At 66.0% G+C, this 18,110-nt stretch overlaps 1 protein-coding gene across 1 annotated transcript in view; it reads left to right on the top strand.

The window, feature by feature from the left end:
- The window catches only part of ZFPM1 (zinc finger protein, FOG family member 1), a 34,458-nt gene extending 17,476 nt beyond the window's left edge, over positions 1-16,982 (top strand). Inside the window, exons 4-10 of the mRNA XM_075039858.1 lie at positions 9,321-9,454; positions 11,747-11,849; positions 12,688-12,900; positions 13,033-13,257; positions 13,572-13,667; positions 13,828-13,977; positions 14,147-16,982. Of these exons, the coding sequence (XP_074895959.1) occupies positions 9,321-9,454; positions 11,747-11,849; positions 12,688-12,900; positions 13,033-13,257; positions 13,572-13,667; positions 13,828-13,977; positions 14,147-16,404 (3,179 nt within the window). The 3' untranslated portion in view covers positions 16,405-16,982. The remainder of the gene's footprint in view (positions 1-9,320; positions 9,455-11,746; positions 11,850-12,687; positions 12,901-13,032; positions 13,258-13,571; positions 13,668-13,827; positions 13,978-14,146) is intronic.
- Positions 16,983-18,110: the final 1,128 nt, after the last annotated feature.

The raw sequence follows: 18,110 nt of genomic DNA, 5'->3' as shown, positions 1-18,110 counted from the left end.
GCTGGAGCAGCCGGAGCAGCCCCCAGGCATTCGCCACCTCTTGCAAAAACCAGTATGAGGAGGACTGGGAGCACTGGGAGCTGGGCAGGCTGCAAATGCCAGCACTTCTGCTGAGAGAGGAGATACGCGATGATGGTTGTGGTCCCCCACGTCCCCAGCGTTTTCACCTCGGTGGTAAAAACCGAGCCGGGAGCGGCGGGGATGCCGGCACCATGGCTGGCATCGCGCTCCCCGGCGCAGGGCAGGTTTGGACCCCATCCTGCATCACCCCGTGCTCGCGAGGGCCCTTTGCAAACATCCTGGCAACCACAAGAGCGACGCTCGAGCGGTTTCGCGATGGTTATCAAAACCCCAAGGAGCAAATACAGCTGTCTATCTCCCCCTCGGCATCTCCGCGCCGGGGCCGCCAGCGCCCTGGCAGCCCGGCGGGGCCAGGCGTGCCGTGTGGGTACCCCGCGCCCTATCGCCCTGCTATCTCCAAACCGACCCGCCGATGGGGTTACGGTCGGGGTTCCGCCGCCCAGATTGGGTTTGCGGGTGCCCGTCCGCTGGGGACGGCACCCGGCGAATGGACGGAGACGGGTCCGGGATGGGGAACTGAGACCCCCCCAAGGGTGGATGTGCCGTATTTCGGGCCCCCTTCGTGCTGCCAGCCCCCCACCCTGTTCCCAGGGGACCTCCCGGCTAGGCGATGCCGGTGGATTCGGTTTCGGAGCAGCGCGCGATGGGAAGGGGTGACCGTGATGCGGGACAGCGATCGCCCTTCTGTGATGGACGCAACGAGGGGATCCCCGCGTTTCCCCAAAGCCGCCAGCCTCCCGCGTGGGCTGGGCGATGGAGAAGCCCTGAGAAACGCCGGCCGGCAGCGCACGTGCTCCCGCAGCTGCCAAAATCCCCACGGTGCGGCGGGGAGCCGTGGCTCCGCTCTCCCTTCCCGCCCCATCCGAGGGGAAGCTCTCGCCAGCCCCGCTGATATCCCGGCCCTTCCTGCGTGCCGGCCAGGAAGGAGCTGCGAGGCCACCCCCGGCTCCTCCTTATCTGCTCCCCAGCCCTTTGCCCCCGGCTCTTGGGCTGGCATCCCGGTGTAGGGCGGGAGGGGGCTGCGATGCCAAACCCACGGGCGTCCCAGTATCCCGGGGGTCACGGCACCGCGGAGCCCCGTATCCCAGCAGGACCGTCGACCACGGGCTCCCCAAAAGGGACCACGAAGCCTCGGCTCTGGCCATGCCTCCCCTTCACCCCCCCCCACCTTCCCTCGGCGGAGCGGGTTATTTGCATTCTTTATGTAAAAGAGATTTTATTATCGCCTTCTCCCAGCCCATCTCTATTCTGGTAATTGGAGTGGTATTAATTTCTGTGTGGCTGGGAGTTGATGGCGGTCCGGCGATGCTGCAGCGATAGGGTGTTCCTTTCGCACCAACCGCCGCGATAGCCCGTCTATCAGGCGCTCTGCAGGCTCTGCACTTATCAGGGATGGAGCTGGCGAAAAGGGAAACTCTGAGCAGCCTGAATTTTCTTTTTTATCTGGCAGGATCCGCCGTATGTCAGCAATGGCAGCCGCGAAGATGCGGCACGGGATGGGGGGGGGCAAGCGGACGGCTCCGGGCGCCTTTGTTTGTGCCCTGGGGGCTTCTCACCTTCCCCTGGCCCTTTTTGGGGGGCTACGGGGCTAAGCCCCCCCTCTATGGCTTTACCCTCTGGGTCTCCAAAATTGCTGCCGTGCCGGAGGCTTGGTAGCGTGGGGACGCGGCGTGCCGGGACCTCACCTTGGGGCTCCTCGGCCCCGCGTGCCGGCGAGGGAGAAGGAGTATTTTGTTTTATCTTTGAAATGACCTTGTTTGCTGGAGGGGGCTGCCGCTCGCCCAGCTGATGTGCAAATCCCTGGGAGCTGGAGGCTGTAGTCCTTGACTTGGGAGCCTTTACAGATGTGCTGCCCCTTCGGCCGGGGTGCTGAGACACCCCGACTCGGTTCTGCTTCCCGATGGGATCCCGGGATGGAGCGTGGCCGTGCTTCGTGCCCACTCGTGCCAACCGCTTCATCCGCTAGCGAGTCCGGAGGGGGGATGCACATCCTCCCCAATTCCCCCAAACCACCCCAAATTCCCTCAAACCTTTCCCCACAACCCCGCCAGCAGCTCTCTGCCATGCCCCAGGTTTCCATCTTTCCTATTCATTTTTGTTTGCTCTGGAGCGGGGCCAGTAGTGGAGACTTTTGGGAGCACCCACAGCCTCCAGCTCCCCTCCCAGGGCTGTCCCCTCCTGCCCCATTGCTGCCCAGCCACCCTCACCAAGTCTGGCCAATTTTCCCAGAGGTGTAAGGTGAAAAGCTCCAACAAATATCACGAAAGCGGTGTTGGGACTGAGAAATGGAGGAGAGCAGAGCCCTGCTGAGGGACGAGCTGCTCAACCGCAGTACGAGACACTAGAGAATCCCCGCGGGGAGCTGCCCGGAGGCTGCAGCCCCTGGGAAGCCCGGCTGGTGCTTGCCTTTCTACAAGGTAGGATGAAGCTTTTTGCTTTTGTCCCTGTGGGGACACTGCCAGGCCACCGATAGGCAAGGGATGGAGCAGATGGAGCCAAACCCAGGGCGGCTTTTGCCTTGTCCCCCGCAGCCATGTCCCCCCACCCTCCCCAAAAGAGCGGCGGTCACTCCCGGGGGGTTCCTCACCCCCTTTCCTACTTCAGCTTCGCCGTTTAGGTCCCCACCAAGATTTCCACCTCGCTGAGCCCCCAACCCCCCGCTGCCGGCTCATCTGTTCAGGGTTTATTTAATTGCTCCCAGGTGGTAACGATGGCTCTGGGTTAATTACAGAGCATGGCACAGGTCCACCTCTCCCAAGACCAGCCATGAACCCCAAATCCATCCTCACCACCACTCCTGCATGCGGGGTATCAGGATGGGACAGAGCAACTTCTTATATTTTTGGTGCATCTAATTAAAACTGCAAACTTTTTTTATTTTGCTTTTCCCCCGGCCGCCTCCCCCTTCCCCTTTGCCTCCCGCTCGCCTTCGGTTGTGTTTATCTGCGCCGTGACTCCTGCCTGAATAATCTCCGGCTGCCCGGGGTTTGTCTGCAAACCTCAAGGTTTATTATCGGGGCGAGCAGGACACGATGAGGAGGGACGGATGGCTGGCCCCTCGCCGCATCGCTCCCCCTTCCCCTCCGCCCTGGTATGTGTGGGTGGGAAAAATTATTCCAGCTATTTCTTTTTATCACTGGGAGCCGGGCTGAGGGGCAGATAGTTTTGTATGTGTTAGATTGCTGGGGGTTGGGGAGAAGTTGGGGTTCAGGGAAGTAGCACCCCCAACAGTTGGGGGGTCCCCTGAAACCCCCTGCCTGGCTTGTGTCCGGCAAAGCCGCGTGCCGGCACCAAAGGCAGCGGGATGTTTGGCATCAGGATGGGGAAGGTCCCAGCAGAGGTGGTGGCATCTGTCCTGGATTGGGGATTTCAAAGGGGACCCCATCCCTGCTGGGGTCTGTACCAGCAGGTCCCTGCTATCTGTTCGGCCTCTGTCTGGGGACACTGCGGGGTGGAGGGATGCTCAGGACAGTTTTGGGGACCTTGATGGGCTGAAGGGATGCTCAGACCGGTTTGGGGACCTTGATGGGCTGAAGGGATGCTCAGACCGGTTTGGGGACCTTGATGGGCTGAAGGGATGCTCAGACCGGTTTGGGGACATTGCTGAGTGGAAGGATGCTCTGACTAGTTTGGGGACACTGCTGGGGTGGAGGGATGCTCAGGCTGGTTTGGGGACAGTGCTGAGGTGGGGGGACACCCTGACCAGTCTTTCCCACAGCCTGGCAGGGACACCCCTGCGTCAGGCAGCACCGGGAGAATGTTGAGACGTGCAGGCAGCATCCCCCGCCTCTATCCCCATCCTCCCTTCCATTTTCCCTTGGGAAGGAGAAAAACATCTTGCGCACTTGGGGTGAGAGCCCTGAGGGCGATGCTGCCAGGCTTGTGGTGACTGACAGCTGTCAATCACTGCTGCCTTGCCGCTCTGCCCTGGGCTGGATCTGAGAACCGGTGGGTTTTGGGGGGTTTGGTGCAAAGCTGAGCTCCCCCCCCCCTCCATCTGGGTGCTGCCCCCCCGGGGGCCCTCCCTCCCCCTCCCTGCAGGCAGGCTCTGCGGCAGTGCCCCCCCCATGCGGTCCCCTCCTCTTTTTCCGGAGGGGATATCTACCCTCTGCATCGGCTCCGGGGGCCCCTTTTCTCCCCTTCCTCCCCCCTCCCCTGTCTGGTTTCCTGCCCCCCCTCCAGTGCACCCCTGCCCGCTGCCTGGCACCAGCCTGGGCAGAGCCAGGGGGTCCCAGCAGCCCCACGAGTGGGGACAGAACAGGGACACGGGGGTCCCTGGCCCAGGGGTCCGGCCACCCCCTGACAGCCTGGGGAGAGCCGGGAAGTTTTCCTCCTTCCCATCCCTCGCTGAGCGCTTTCTGATGTTATTCCCAGTGTTTATTCCTGTCCCTATCCCTGTGGGCGCAGCTCCCATTTATTTCCTTGGACGGGGACCCCAGCCTTGGGCTGGGGACCCCTTGGGGACAGGGACCCCCCCCCTCAGGGCCACATCCCAGTAAGGTGCGGCAACACCCCGCATGCAAATGTCCCGGGGAGGCTTATCGGGACGCATCCTGCTGGGGCAGGGCACCCCGGCTTACGTGGGGCGTCGGGAAGGGCGATTCCCTGGGCAATGCGTGGCACGGCCGGTGGCCACCCCGCTGCCAGCGCCTGCCAGCTGTGCAGCACAGCTGGCGAGCGGGCTTCCCGGCCCTTTTGGGGTGCAGCACCTCCTGGGTGCCAATGCTCCCCTCCCCAACCCCCCCTCTGCATGCCGGGAAGTGCCGGTTTTGCTCTCCCGGGGTAGGTCACAGCTCCTCCATTAACCGGGGGCAGGGTTCAGCCCGATAAAGATTTGCTTTTGTACTCTGTCAAAAAAAAAAAAAAAAAAAAAAAGAAAAAAATCAATAAATTGCAAACGATGGGCAGGAGCGATAAGGGCAGAAATCTCCCCTCAGCTCCCGTCCTGCCGGGGCAGCGGGGTTCCCCGCTGCACCCCAAAGCCGGGGAGGCAGAACCAGCAGCAGCCCGGTTCTCCCACGACCGTCCCCGCTCGGTCTGCGGCAGCTCGGCCAGAGCAGCCCCAGGCTGAGCCCAAGCAGGCGCAGCCCAGCAAGGCTCGAATTTAAACCCTCCTCGCTCCTTTGTCGTCCCCAAGGCTGCCCTGATTACTCGAGCACCCGGGACGGCAAAGCCGGGATAATCTCCTTAGCCCCTTTGGAGAGATTTCCCTTTGTGAGCGGAGGTGAAGAGTGGAGATGCTGCGTGTTCACAGCTTAAGACTCTTCCCAATCGGCTCCCTCCATCTTATCGGAGCGGTGCCATCACATCATTTCACTAGTTGAGTTGTCAGGATTTATTCCTTCCGCCGTGCACTCGCCGCTTCTAAAAACAGCAGCTGGGGCGTGCGGCGGGACCGGGGCTGCCGGGGGAGTCGGGGCTTCTCCAGCTTGGCTTTGCCCGGGCGGGAGCGGGAGAGCCATGGGAGCTTGAGTACCGATGGATGGATGGATGGATGGATGGATGGATGGATGGATGGATCCATCCATCCTCCCTCCTTCCTGGGGGTTCCTGTGCCACGGGGACATTGCGCACGTGCTGGGATGGGAACAGAGACCACCAGTTCAGCCCCTTTCTCCCAGGCTCTGCATCACCAGGGCTCATGCGGGTGCCGTACCCGGTGTCGTGGCCCCCCAGGGCTGGCAGCCCCCTGGGCCGGGCATAAAGCGCTATATTAATAGGAGTGGCATGCGGTGCGGCTGATGCTGGGATGCGGTCCCGTGACACCCCGATAGCGGTATTTATCCAGATAGTATCCAGGCAGCTGCAAACACTGCGGGGACCTCCGAGCCCGGATCCCCACGGAGGGGCAGAGCGGGTTCATTCGGATTTGATTAAAGTCACACAGATGCGGTTGGGGCAAGGGGATGCTATTTATTTCCCCGGCCGTAAGGATGCTGTGGGTCGCATTGCAGATGGGCTCTTGCAGAAGTTCATCTTTATCGCATCCCAGTCCTGCGTTCACCCCGTGCCGGAGGAAAATGCAGCCGTGTTGCGCGGTGGTGCCTCACTGGCACTGTGCATCCCCGCAGGCTTCATCCTTGCCCATACGCCCACCCGGGACCCCCAGCGACTCAGGTACCAGCCGTGCCTTCTCAGCCATTGATTGCCCGATACGTGGCCGCAGTGTGATGAGAGGATTAATCTTGGCTCTCCGGCACAGCTCAGCCTATTTCTTTGAAATCTCTCGATGGGGAGATAAGCGGAGGCGCAGCACGGGGCGAGCAGGCGCTGTCAGTCCTGGGGGGCAGGGAGCAGCCCCGGCACCCCGTATTTTGGCAGCGGGCAGAGGACCGGGGTCCCTGCCGCGCCGAGCAGGTGCACCCAGCTCGCCGGGGGCTTTTTCCTCTCCTGCCTTTCTTTGCGACCCAAAGCAAACAGTCGGGTCCCTGCCCAATTTGGTTAATGATCTGGGAGATAAACCCTCCCGCGATAACGGCGGGGCACCGCCTGGCCAGGGACCGATGGCCAGATGAGATACCCAGGGTGGTGTTCACCTGCCGGGGGGGATCCCATGGGAAGGGGACCCGCGCCCGTGGACTTCGCTCCTCGCCGCTCGCCGGGGAGGCTGCTGGGGGGGTCACCCGGGACACCCCACGGGCTGGTGTCGGCTTTTCCCAACCTCCCTAGGTTGCAGGCGGAGCGATGTGGCCGAATCCGGCGCCGTCAGAGCGCAGGGATGGGGCTCGCTCCCCGCTGCGTGGTTGTCCCCGCGTGGGGACACGGCTTGCTCGCTCGCTTTGGGCTTTGTTCCCAAAGCCCAGACAAGGTGAACGCGCAGCATCTCCCAGTTTGCCCCATCCCAGCTCGGCACCGTTTCCCCCGTGCCAGGGAAGCAGCGCAGCGATGCCATGTGTTTAATTTGGAAATCACCATTTTCCTCCTCTTTTTTCTGGCCGTATCGACGTGGGGGCAGGCGGGTACCGCAGGGGCTCCGGCAGCATCCCTGGCCGGGCACAGGGACACCCATCCAGCCGGAGAACCGCTCAGCGCCGGGGGTTCACCGCCGCCCCGTTTTTGGGGTGACACTGGTGGCTTGGGTCACCGGCCGGTGCCGTGGCCATCAGGCGCTGACGGGGAGCGGGGCCAGCTCCGGCAACACTATTTTTGTCCCCCTGTCTGGAACGGTTTTCTCTTTATCAGCGCCTGCGTGTTTTCTCTGCTGGGGATTGATACACAGAAGATGAAGTGCTCTGACATGGGAAGTGTCAGGCGAACGCTCTTATCTCAGAGACATGGTCTCCTGACCCAAACGCCGCTGATTACCAGTGAGACGGGGGGAAGGGGGGGGCAAAAAAGGGGGGGGGCATGGGGTGGGGGGAGGAGGCGGTTGGGCTCCGTTCCCCAAAAGCAGCCAGGCTATACGGGATGGCAAAGCTAGAGGGGAGCCACCACTGCTGGGGCTCTCCTGGGGATTTGGGGGTTTACTGTCCCCTCCCCAGAGCCGGAGGGATGAGGACCGGTGACCTGGGGATGGTGGGACCGCGATGGAGGGGCTGGAGGGAGCACGGCGCCCTGGCAGCATGTCGGGAGTCAGCCAGGAGCCGAGTGTTGGAAATGTGGAGAGATGTGCACCGTGCAAGGGTTCCGCTCAGCCCCGAGGCCACGCTGATGGCCGCATCCTGCCCGGTGGCTCTGCTCCCTGCCTGCCCCCTGGGGTTTTCATGGGAGGGACCAGCCGGGCGAGGGGCTGCTGCTGCCCCTCCTTGGCATCGGTTTGTGCCAGGGAATAAATCCCATCGGCTCCTCAAAGACCCCAGCCTTCTGCCCTCCTCCTCCCTGTCCTGAGATGGAACCAGCAGGGGCACGGGCAGGAGGATGCCGGCACCGTGCTCACTCCCGAAAACCGCTTTGCTGGGGATGAAATCCCAGCTAGAAACACAAAGCCAGGATCCCCACGGCCGGGGTGGCTTTCCGAGGGTGCTGGCTCCAAGCCAGCGCCGAGGGCTCCCGGGTCAAAGGCACCGCGGGCAGGAGGTGCTGCCAGAAAGGGGAAGGCAGGCAGCCCTGCCTGCACCCCGGCAGGGCAGAGGAGCCTGCGGGCAGAGCACATCTCTCCGTTGGCCGGCACGTGCTGGAGGCTGGGGACCAGCCTGGTGACCCCAAAGATCTCGGGGACCTTCGGCGCCTTCACAGACCTTTTTCTCCAGCCCACCTCCCGGCTGGTTTTGCCGAGGGACACCGGCTGCTGCCCCGGGGACGTGCTCGGAGCCACGGTCCCGGCGGCACGGGGCTTCCTCGGTGGATGGAGGGGACCCACGGGTGACGGTGGGATGCGGGCGATCGCGGGTGCCGCCAATCCCATGCTCACCACCCAGGGCTTCCAGTCGCTCACCTTAACTTACCCCAGTGCCGAGAGGATCCAGATGTCAGCCCGGCTAATAAACACATCAGATTTCAATCTCCGCAGCCATGGGATCGCTTTATCCTCCCCGCGCTCCCAGCTCTGAAAGCAATTTTGCCTTCGAACGAGGGCAGCCTCCTCCCCGCCCACGGGACCCGGGCACCGGCTGCCTCTGCCACGGTGCCCTCGAAGGATGGGGCTCCAGGCACGTGGCTTTAGGGGGGCTCTTTTCCCTGGCATGGGGGTAGGGGGAACCCCACTTCTGCCCTGGAGCACCCTGGGGTGCTAGGAGCCTTCCCGGCTGCAGACGGGTGCTCCGGGCACCCCGCCTCGCTGGCTAGCTGGTGTTTGGCTCGCTGTCCTCTGAGAGCATCTGGTTTTTCGGGGTGCAGGGTCTAGCCCCTTCCCGCCACGTGGCGAGGGGCAGCCAACGCACATCCATCTGCGTATTGGTTACCTGCCATCTTATCTGCGCTCCGAAAGACAAAGGCACAGTTAAAACATTTTAGAGCAGCCTTCATAGCGTATTAACATGTTATCTAACCCATTAAACCAGAGGCTTATCAGATAATCAAAGCCATTAAGCCCTGAAGCTGCTGTGACTTTGGGTGCGGGGATGGGAAACGCTCCTTCCGCTCTCCCGCCGTGCCCGGACCCCCCGTGCCGTGCCCGCACCCCTCCGGCAAGCGGCCGGATCCCACCCACCCACTCACCATGGACACGCAGCCCCGGGGGACCCCTCGGCAGCTCTCGGCTCCCAGTGGGTGCCCACGTCCCCAGGGACCCGGGGCTGCCATGGGCCAGGGGTCCGGCTGGGAGGGCATGGTGCTGATGCTGTGCCTGTCTCTCCCTGCAGGTGAGCTGGATCTGGCCGTGCAGGACGGGGAGAGGCGGGTGCGAACCCGCAGGAGCCTCCCCGAGGGCTTCTCCTGGGGACCCTTCCAGGGCAGCATCCACAGCGAACCGGCATCGCCGGGGCACGGCGAGACGGTAAGGAGCAACGCTGCCGCGGGCTGCTGGGGAGACTGGTGGGGAAAGTCTCGAAGAACCAAGTTGTCTGGGGAGAGGAGTCGGTTCGGGAGGGATTTTTCCCTACCAGAGCCCCCGACCCCTTGGGAATCGCCTGGTTTGGGTGCGCGGGAGGTTTCCCTGCCGTACGCTGCCCACCGCCCCGAGATCAGAGCATCGCAGGGGGACAGGACGCTGGCCGTCCCCTCCCGCCCATGGCTGCAGGCAAGCAGGCTGCTCGGTGGCACGTCCGTCCTCGCAGAGGAGATGGGATCTGGGTTCCCCATCCCAAATTTGCTCCCAGGGGATTCCGGTTGCGCCTGGAAAGCGCCCGGGCTCTGCAGCCCACGGTGAAGGAGCACGCCGTCGGCCGCACGCTGGGTGTGCGTGAGTGGGTGTGGGTGTGCATGCGGCGGGGCTGTGTGCGTGTGGGGGGGTGTGCACGTGGGGGGTTGTAGGCGCTGGATCCTCGCATCCCGGCCACGTCCTTCCCCCACCGCATCCCCTCCGAGTCGCACATGGGCAGCTCCAGCCCAGGATCTTTGAGGCCAGAGAATCTCGCCCAGGCTCCATCCCCACCTCCTCCTCCTCCTCCTCCTCTCTCCCTCGCTTTTTTCTTCTTTTTTTTTTAGCTCAGGCCCGTTTATCTTTGCCGAATTAAATCCTTGATTAACCCTTATCTGCCCAGTTTGGCTCCCTATCTCCCGGTTGGCGCCGTGTGTCCAGACACCCGGTACAGGATGATTGATTTCTTAAAGATATGCGCGGCTTTTTTCTGATACTTCATTTATTGTCTAAATATTTTTGCTCCCATTTCAGCAGCTCCCTTATCGAGCCCGGCTGATGATTCCCAGCCCTGCTCTCCTCTACCGCTCGCCTCCCTCCCTATCTCTGCTCAGGGAAGCGAGGAAGGAATCGCAGCCCCATCCCTGATATGGGCTGTCGCCCTCAGGTCCCTTCGTCTTTGTTGCTGGCGGCGGGGGGGGTGCAGGGGGTCTCCCCCAAATCCTGCCTGGCTCTGCTCTCCATCTCCATGTCGGAGATCTTCCCATCCTGGGGTTTTAGTGGGAAATGGGAACAGTGGGTGGCTTTAACGCTTCTGTGGCATGGAGCATCGCGTGTGCCCATCGCTGCCCTGATGGAGGAGAAGGAGAAGGTGCACTGATGGAGGAGGAGAAGGAGGAGGAGGAGGATGCCTGTCTGCCCCCAGCTGGTCCCATGGGGTTCCCCCAAAACCAGCCTTGCTCGGGAGGGTGTGCAAACCCACCGGCAGCACCAGCCCGGGGGTGCCAAGGGCCAGTGGAGCCCCATGTGCCGGCTCGCCCTGGGGCTGTCCCCACCACTCCATCCCTGCCCCGCATCCCCCCCCCAGCCGCCCAGCCCTGGGGCGATGCCCACGGCGGGGGACAGCGAGGGCATGGGGCCGTCCCGATAACACCGTCCCGGCGGATGCGGAGCAGATAGGGTTTCCGATGGTTATCGGGCCGGTGCAGAGCGGAGACACTGACCTCTTTGTTCCAGGGAGAACAAGGAAGGGCTCGGCGCAGAGGCTGGGGCCACCGAGGGGAGCCAGGGCGGGCACCCTGGGGTGCTGGGACCGCCTTTGGGGTGCTGGGAGCACCCAGAGGTGCCCCCATGCATGGAGCAAATCTGCCAAAGCTCTGCCAGAGACCCTCCTCTTCCTCCCAGCCGCCGCACGGGACGTGGAGGGGCCACCACGGTCCCCAAGGGAGCTCAGCCCATGTGCCACCAGCAGCACCCATCCCTGCATCCGATCCAGGGGGGGTCCCTAAGCCCCCAGCCCCATTTCCCACCCGCTTGCAGCAGGGGCAGGTGGGTTTTCCTGCAGCAGCAGCAGCAGCAGCAGCAGCGTGCGGGCTCTGCCTGTGCACCCCCCGGGGCGTGCACACGCGTGTGCGAGCGCCTGCACGCGCGTGCGCGTGGGGTTTATCACGCTGCCGGCACTCGGCTCCTGGCGGTGATAAGGCCTCAACCGGCTGCGACTGTCAGGCTGAGTTGGAGGGTTTAGAAATATTGGGACGAATAATTAGATTTCATATCGTTACCGCAGCAGCCATCAGAGGATCAGGCAGATTAATTTCCACCCCCCCCCCTCCCTTCTGCTCATTAATATTCATTAGAGATGCGGGAAGGCAGAGCCGGGCGCGGGCTGAGCGGGGAGAACCGCGACCCCGCCACCGCCAGCCCCCCCACCCTGACCCCAGCCCCGTTTTGGGGAGCGGTGCTCACCCCCCTCTCCCTGCCCTCTGACAGAGCCCACCCGTGACGCTGGTGCTGGGGGACGAGAGCTGCTGGCTGTCCCGGCTGCCCCTCGTGCCCGGAGATTCCGACGCCAACGCCGTGATCTACAGGAAGGGTCGGTACCGGTGCCACGCGTCCCCGCGTCCGAGGAGGGGTCTCGGGGTGGTGGGGGGGGCAGCCGGGGATGGCCGCCTCGGCGCTTGGGTGAAGGAAGGGGTGCTGCCGCCGAGGAACGGGTCCCTGTCCCCCAACCGTCCCAGCACCATCCGTGCCCCCAGCCCGCCGCCGTGGGTCCCTGTCCCCCAACCGTCCCAGCACCCCCGTGGGCCCCCCACGTCTGCTGGGGCAGCGTCTGCTCCTCCACCTCCTCCGTGAGCCGCCGCTGGCCGTCCCTGGGGCTTGTCCCCTGTCCCAGCCCTCCCCGGCTGGGTGGCTTGCTGGGGGCGGGGGGGGGGGATAGAAGGAGGGTCCCAGCGCGCAGACCCTGGCGCAAACGTTGGCGCAAGCGTTGGCGCATCGCTTGCGTGCGATTAGGGCGAGACGCGGCGCGAGCCTCCACGCGGGCATCGGTGCGAGACTGGGCACCAGCCACCGGTGCGAGCGTTGCCGCACGGGCGCGAGCGTCGCGGCGCGTATCGGTGCAAGGCTCCGTGCGAGCATTAGTGCGAGCGTGGGTGCAAGCATCGGAGCAGCAGCCTCCTGGGCAGGCAGGGCTGTGCCAGGCAGCGCTCCGGCACGGGCAGACACCGCCATCTCCAGGCAGGCTGGGGCTCAGCCATGGCCAGGAGCAAACCCTGGGTGCTGCCAGGGGAGAAGGGGGACGAGGGCAGAAAGGGGGAACGGCAGGACCCAAAACCAAGCTGGCAGCAGCACGATGGGGGGGTCCAAGGCGGGGGGGTCACGGCGCTGACCGCTGTGTGTCCCCCCCCCGCCCCGCTCCCCGCCACCTCCAGATGAAGCCCTGTGGTGCCGGACGACGCGCGCCCTGCGGGAGGACGAGGCCGTGTGCGCCTTCGTGGTGGCAGAGCCGCCGGCCATCCCCAACCACCACGGGGTGAAAGCGGAGCCCGGCGAGTCGCCGTACCCGGCCGCGCTGCGCTCGGATATTCAGCTGCTGCCGCAGCAAGCCGGCATGGCCGCCATCCTGGCCACCGCCGTGGTGAACAGTGAGTCCTCGGGGACGGGCAGCGTGGGGAGGGGGGGGGGACACACGCACGCGGCGCGACCCGCGGGGCCGGGACCGTGCCGGGGGTCCCCAGCCCGTCACGCAAGCGATGCGCGTCCCTTCCTCTCCGCAGAGGACGTCTTTCCGTGCAAGGACTGCGGGATCTGGTACCGGAGCGAGCGCAACCTGCAAGCCCACCTGATGTATTACTGTGCCAGCCGGCAGAGCGCCGGCTCGCCCGCCCTGGAGGAGAAGCCCAAGGAGACGTACCCCAACGAGCGCGTCTGCCCCTTCCCCCAGTGCAAGAAGAGCTGCCCCAGCGCCAGCTCCTTGGAGATCCACATGCGGAGCCACAGCGGTACGGCACGGCACGCTGCTGCAGCCCGGGGACACGTGCGAGGACCCCAGGAGCCGGCTGGGTGGAGGGGCAATGGGTCTGTGGGGCTGCAGCATGGTGACCAGTTAGATGAGGTTCTCTCCCAGTTGGGTTGCTGGTTTGGGGCCGCTCGCTTGTAGGTCTTCCCCCGTCTCAGCCCTGTAAAGATGGGAGGGGGCATCCTGCTTCCCGCAGCCGGCACCCTCCTGGCCAGCACGGCCCCGTGGGGTGTCCCCGCGGTCCCCGACCCCCCTTCCCTTAGCACTGAGGCGTCCGTCCGTCCGTCCGTCCTGCAGGAGAGCGGCCATTCGTCTGCCTGATCTGCCTGTCCGCCTTCACCACGAAAGCCAACTGCGAGCGTCACCTGAAGGTACACACGGACACCCTGAACGGTGAGTCAGCCCTGCCCGGCGTCCCCGCGGGGACAGCCCTGTCCCATTCCCCTCCAGCGCAGCCTGAGGACGGCGACCCCCCTCCCTCCCCGTGGGTCTCCCCCCCCTGCCCCGCTGGCTGCCATCCTGCCTGCTCAGCCCCACGCCGCCTTCCCCGCAGGCGTCTGCCACAGCTGCGGCTTCATCTCCACCACGAGGGACATCCTCTACAGCCACTTGGTCACCAACCACATGATATGCCAGCCAGGCTCCAAGGGAGAGGTCTTCTCGCCGGGACCAGCCCTACCCGCCGCCAAACCCCTCGCCCCCGGTGGGTACCGTGGGGCCACGGTGGGACGCGCGCCGCGGAGCCTGGCGTCGCCACCGAGGGCTACGGCCCCAAACGGCTCCGGCCGCGAGGAGGGAGGCGGGAGAACGGGGCGAGCATCCCTGTGCCGGGGATGTCGGGGTAACGCCGGTGCCTCTCTTCCCCTCGGCAGGGCTGAGCCAGACGAACAACGCGCCCCTTCGGAAGTGCAGCCTGCCGGCGTTCCTGCCCGAGGCGTTGCCGGCGCTGCCGCAGCACGTGGTGCTGCACGGTCCCCTGCCCGCCCCACCGCCCGGTTCCGACGCCGTTCCCCCCCCGGCACAGCCCGCCTCACCCCCCGACGCCAGGGCTGGCAAGCTGTCGCCACCGGCCCCGCCGCAGAACGGCGAAGGGCCGTCGTCATCCTCTTCCTCCTCCTCTTCCTCCTCTTCTTCCTCCTCCTCCTCCTCCTCCTCCTCCGGCGAAGCTGTCCGCATCAAGGAGGAGCCCGCCGGCAGCCCGGTGAGCGAGGTGGAGGCACCAAAAAGCGGCGGCCCCGGCGAGGGGGGCGGCAGCCCCGACGCCTGCTCCCGGACCTCGTCCCCCCGCAGCCTGCCCTCGGCGAAGGTGAAGTCGGAGCTCGCCAGCCCCACGCCGGGCTCCAGCCCGGTGCCCAGCGAGCCGGGGACGGGCACGGCCGGCGGCACCGTCTTCCTACCCCAGTACGTGTTCAGCCACGAAGCCGCGGTGGTGCCGCAGGCGTCGGAGATCCTGGCGAAGATGTCGGAGCTGGTGCACAGCCGGCTGAAGCAGGGCCACGGCGGCGCGGTGCCGCCCGCCGTCTACGCCGGCGCGCCGGCGCCCAAGGGTGCCACGTGCTTCGAGTGCGAGATCACCTTCAACAACATCAACAACTACTACGTGCACAAGCGCCTCTACTGCTCCAGCCGGCACCTTGCTGAGGACGGCCCCCCGGGGGCGCGCAAGCTCAAAGCCCCCCCCGGGGCACCCAAGGGTCCTCCCGCCCCGGGGCCGCTGCTGTCCCCCCCGGCGGGCGACGGGCAGGGGACGCCGGCGGGGGACGGGGACGCCGGCCGGGATGCCGCGCCGCCGGCCGGCGCGCCGGAGGCGAAGGCGGAGGAGGGGAGCGGCAAAGCGGGGTCCCCTGAGGCGGAGGGGGGGTCGGGGCGGTGCAGCGAGGACAGCCAGAGCCCCGGCAGCTCGGCGGGGGACGAGGGGGACGAGGACCCCAGCAAGACGCTGTGCGAGGCGTGCAACATCCGCTTCAGCCGCCACGAGACCTACGTGGTCCACAAGCGTTTCTACTGCGCCTCCCGCCACGACCCCCCCCTCCGCCGCCCCAGCGCCCCCAAAATCCCCTTCCTGCCCCAACCCCTCCGCACCCGCAAACGCCGCAAGCTCTACGAGATCCACGGGGCCGCTCGGCGCCCCGCCGAACCCCCGCCGGCGCCCGACCCGTCGCCGGCCCCCGACCCGCCGGGGGCTGCCCCCTCGCCCCGCTCCAGCCCGGACGCCGACGGTCCCATCGACCTGAGCAAGAAGCCGCGGCGGCAGGGCGAACCCGCGCCGGCACCGCTGCTGCCCTTGGCCGACTACCACGAATGCACCGCTTGCCGCATCAGCTTCCACAGCCTCGACAGCTACCTGGCCCACAAGAAGTACCAGTGCCCGGCCACCCCGCTGCAGCCCCGCACCCTCGAGCACCTCCAGAAGATGAAGGGGGCCGTGCCAGCCCCCCTCAAGGGCCGACGCAGCCCCGGCAGCCCCGGCGAGGGGGACCCCGAAGGCGCGCGGGCGAGGGCGGCTCCGGCGGCGGGGAGCCCCGGCGTCCCTTACCCCGGCGCGTCCGGGGCGGACACGCTGCAGCGTCACCCCAAGGGTCCCCTGCCGCCCCTGGGGGCGAAGGGACCCCTCTCCGCCTGTCCCTACTGTCCCCTCAACGGGGCCGTCAAGGGCGACCTCCTCGAGCACTTCCGTAACGCCCACGGGCTTTTCGTGGCCAAACCGGCGGTGACCGGGCAGGGGGTCCCCGACGTCCCGGTGCCCGGTGCCGGCAGGACGCCCGAAGCCCCGCTGCCCGCGGCGTCGCCCCCCCGCCCGCCAGCCCCCCGTCTCCGCCAGGACAGCTTCAATAGCAAGGAGGGGCGGGATGGCGGCGGCGGCAGCCCCCGGCCCCCCGCCTCGCCCCGGCCCCCCGCTTCACCCGGAGCCCCCGAGGGACTGCGGGAAGCCGCCCGCAAGCCCCCTACCCCCCCCGCCTACACGGACAGGGGGGTGCAGACCCCCCCGGCCAAGGCTGTGCCCGGCCCCGTGCCCAACGGCAACCACAGGTACTGTCGCCTCTGCAACATCAAGTTCAGCAGCCTCTCCACCTTCATCGCCCACAAGAAGTATTATTGTTCCTCCCACGCTGCTGAGCACGTCAAGTAAAGCCCCCCCTCCCCACTGCCCCCCCCCCACCGCTCGGGTTGGGGGAAGGGGGGCTGCAGGGGCTGGGGGACCCAGAACCGATGGCCAGCACAACCCCCTTGCAGGGGTCGGGGTGATGGAGGACCCCCGGGGCGGCTTCAGCATCCAGAGGTCCCTCCGGTATCACCGAACTTCGCCCCGGGTTGGGGGTCCCGTCCGTCCCGGGCCAAGGACGCTGCGGGGTGTGGGGGGGGTGGGAGCGTGGTGCTGGCGGGGGGGCCGGCCCCCCCCAGGCCCATGGTGCATGGAGAGCCCCTACCTCTGCCCCTGCCGCAGCCAGGGCCGATGCCGCGGGGAAACTGAGGCAGGGGGAAGGTGCATGGCCCTGCCCCAGCCGGGGGGGGCTCTGCCCCCCCCCCAGGTAGACACTACAGGGATGGGGAGGGGGCACGGCACAGCTGGGCTTGGCCCCAGGCACCCTACGAAGCGTGTGGGTGCCCCCCACCGCAGACCGGACCCTGCAAGGAGACGGCACTGAAGAAGGCGAGGACGAAACCACCCTGGGAACCGTGTGTATAAGCGTGTACAGAAATAAATAATGTCTAATAAAGCCAGGCTGCCGCCTGCGTGCGGGTGGGGGGGTGCTGCGGGAGCCGGCGGGACCACCGTCACCCTGTGGGGTCGGGGGTATCGGGCTGGGGACGGGGACATGGGGTATGTATAGCCCCAGGGTGGCAGGGGCAGCCTGCGATAGCGGGGCAGAGCGTGGCATCCCCAGCACCCGCCTCACCCCAGGTGTCACGCGTTTGTCTGTTAATTATCTGGCTAATGAAGCCTCCACAGCCACAGGTGGGCTGTGCTGCCCCGAGCCCAGCTCTGGGCTTTGCCACGGTAGCTGTTCCCATGCTGGAGCCCCAGACCCCTGCGGTGGGGTCCCCAGGTGAGCGTGGCTCAGGTCCCCTGTCCCCTGCAAGTGCATCACCGGGGGGGGGGGAATCCCCCTAAACACGGCTTCTCACCTGCCCACAGCTCGCCCCAGTGCTTCCCAGTACCGTTCAGGGTGGGCAGCGTGGGTCATTCCCCTCCCTCCCAGCTTGCCCACCCTGGCTGGCAGGGCTTGCGCTTGAAGGACCCAGTCTGGGCTCCCCATCTCCCATGGGGGGGGGGACAGTCCCCCCCAGTGCCAGGTCAGTATAACCCAGTGTCAGCCCAGGCTCTGGGTCGTTTCCCAGTCTGGTAGCCCTGGAGCTGTGGGGAGGTTGCTGTCCCGCAGCGTTGGGCAAGGCTGGGGTTGCAGCAGCTCCCCCCTGCGTGGGGCTGCCAAGATTGGGGGGGTTGGGGACCCCAGGGACAAAAACACCCACCCACAAGGCTCCGTGCCAGCCCTGCTCTGGGTGCCAATGGCGCAGTGGGGGTCCCGAGCAGCAGGACCACTGCCGGCACAGGGGAGAGGTGGCTTTCATCCCTTTAAAGGGAGCAAGAACAGGTTTGGGGGCAGCTGCCACAGGCAAGTAGGTTCGGGGTGAAGAAGCCTCTCAGCACCATCCCCTCCTCCAGGCTTGCCTGCGGTGCTGGGGGGGGGGGGGGTCCCGGCTCTGTTCCAGGGCACTGGGGTGGTGGGGAGGAGGATGAAGGCAGCAGCTCCCTTGGGGAAGGCTTGCGACAGGTCCCCTCCTTGCACGCTCTTGCACCACTGCCCAGCACAGCCCCAGAGCGCCAAGTAGAGC

The sequence above is a fragment of the Buteo buteo genome, chromosome 11 (assembly GCF_964188355.1).
Source record: "Buteo buteo chromosome 11, bButBut1.hap1.1, whole genome shotgun sequence".
NCBI lineage: Eukaryota > Metazoa > Chordata > Aves > Accipitriformes > Accipitridae > Buteo > Buteo buteo.
The sequence above is the reverse complement of the archived record's forward strand: the minus strand, read 5'-3'. Positions and strand labels throughout refer to the sequence as shown.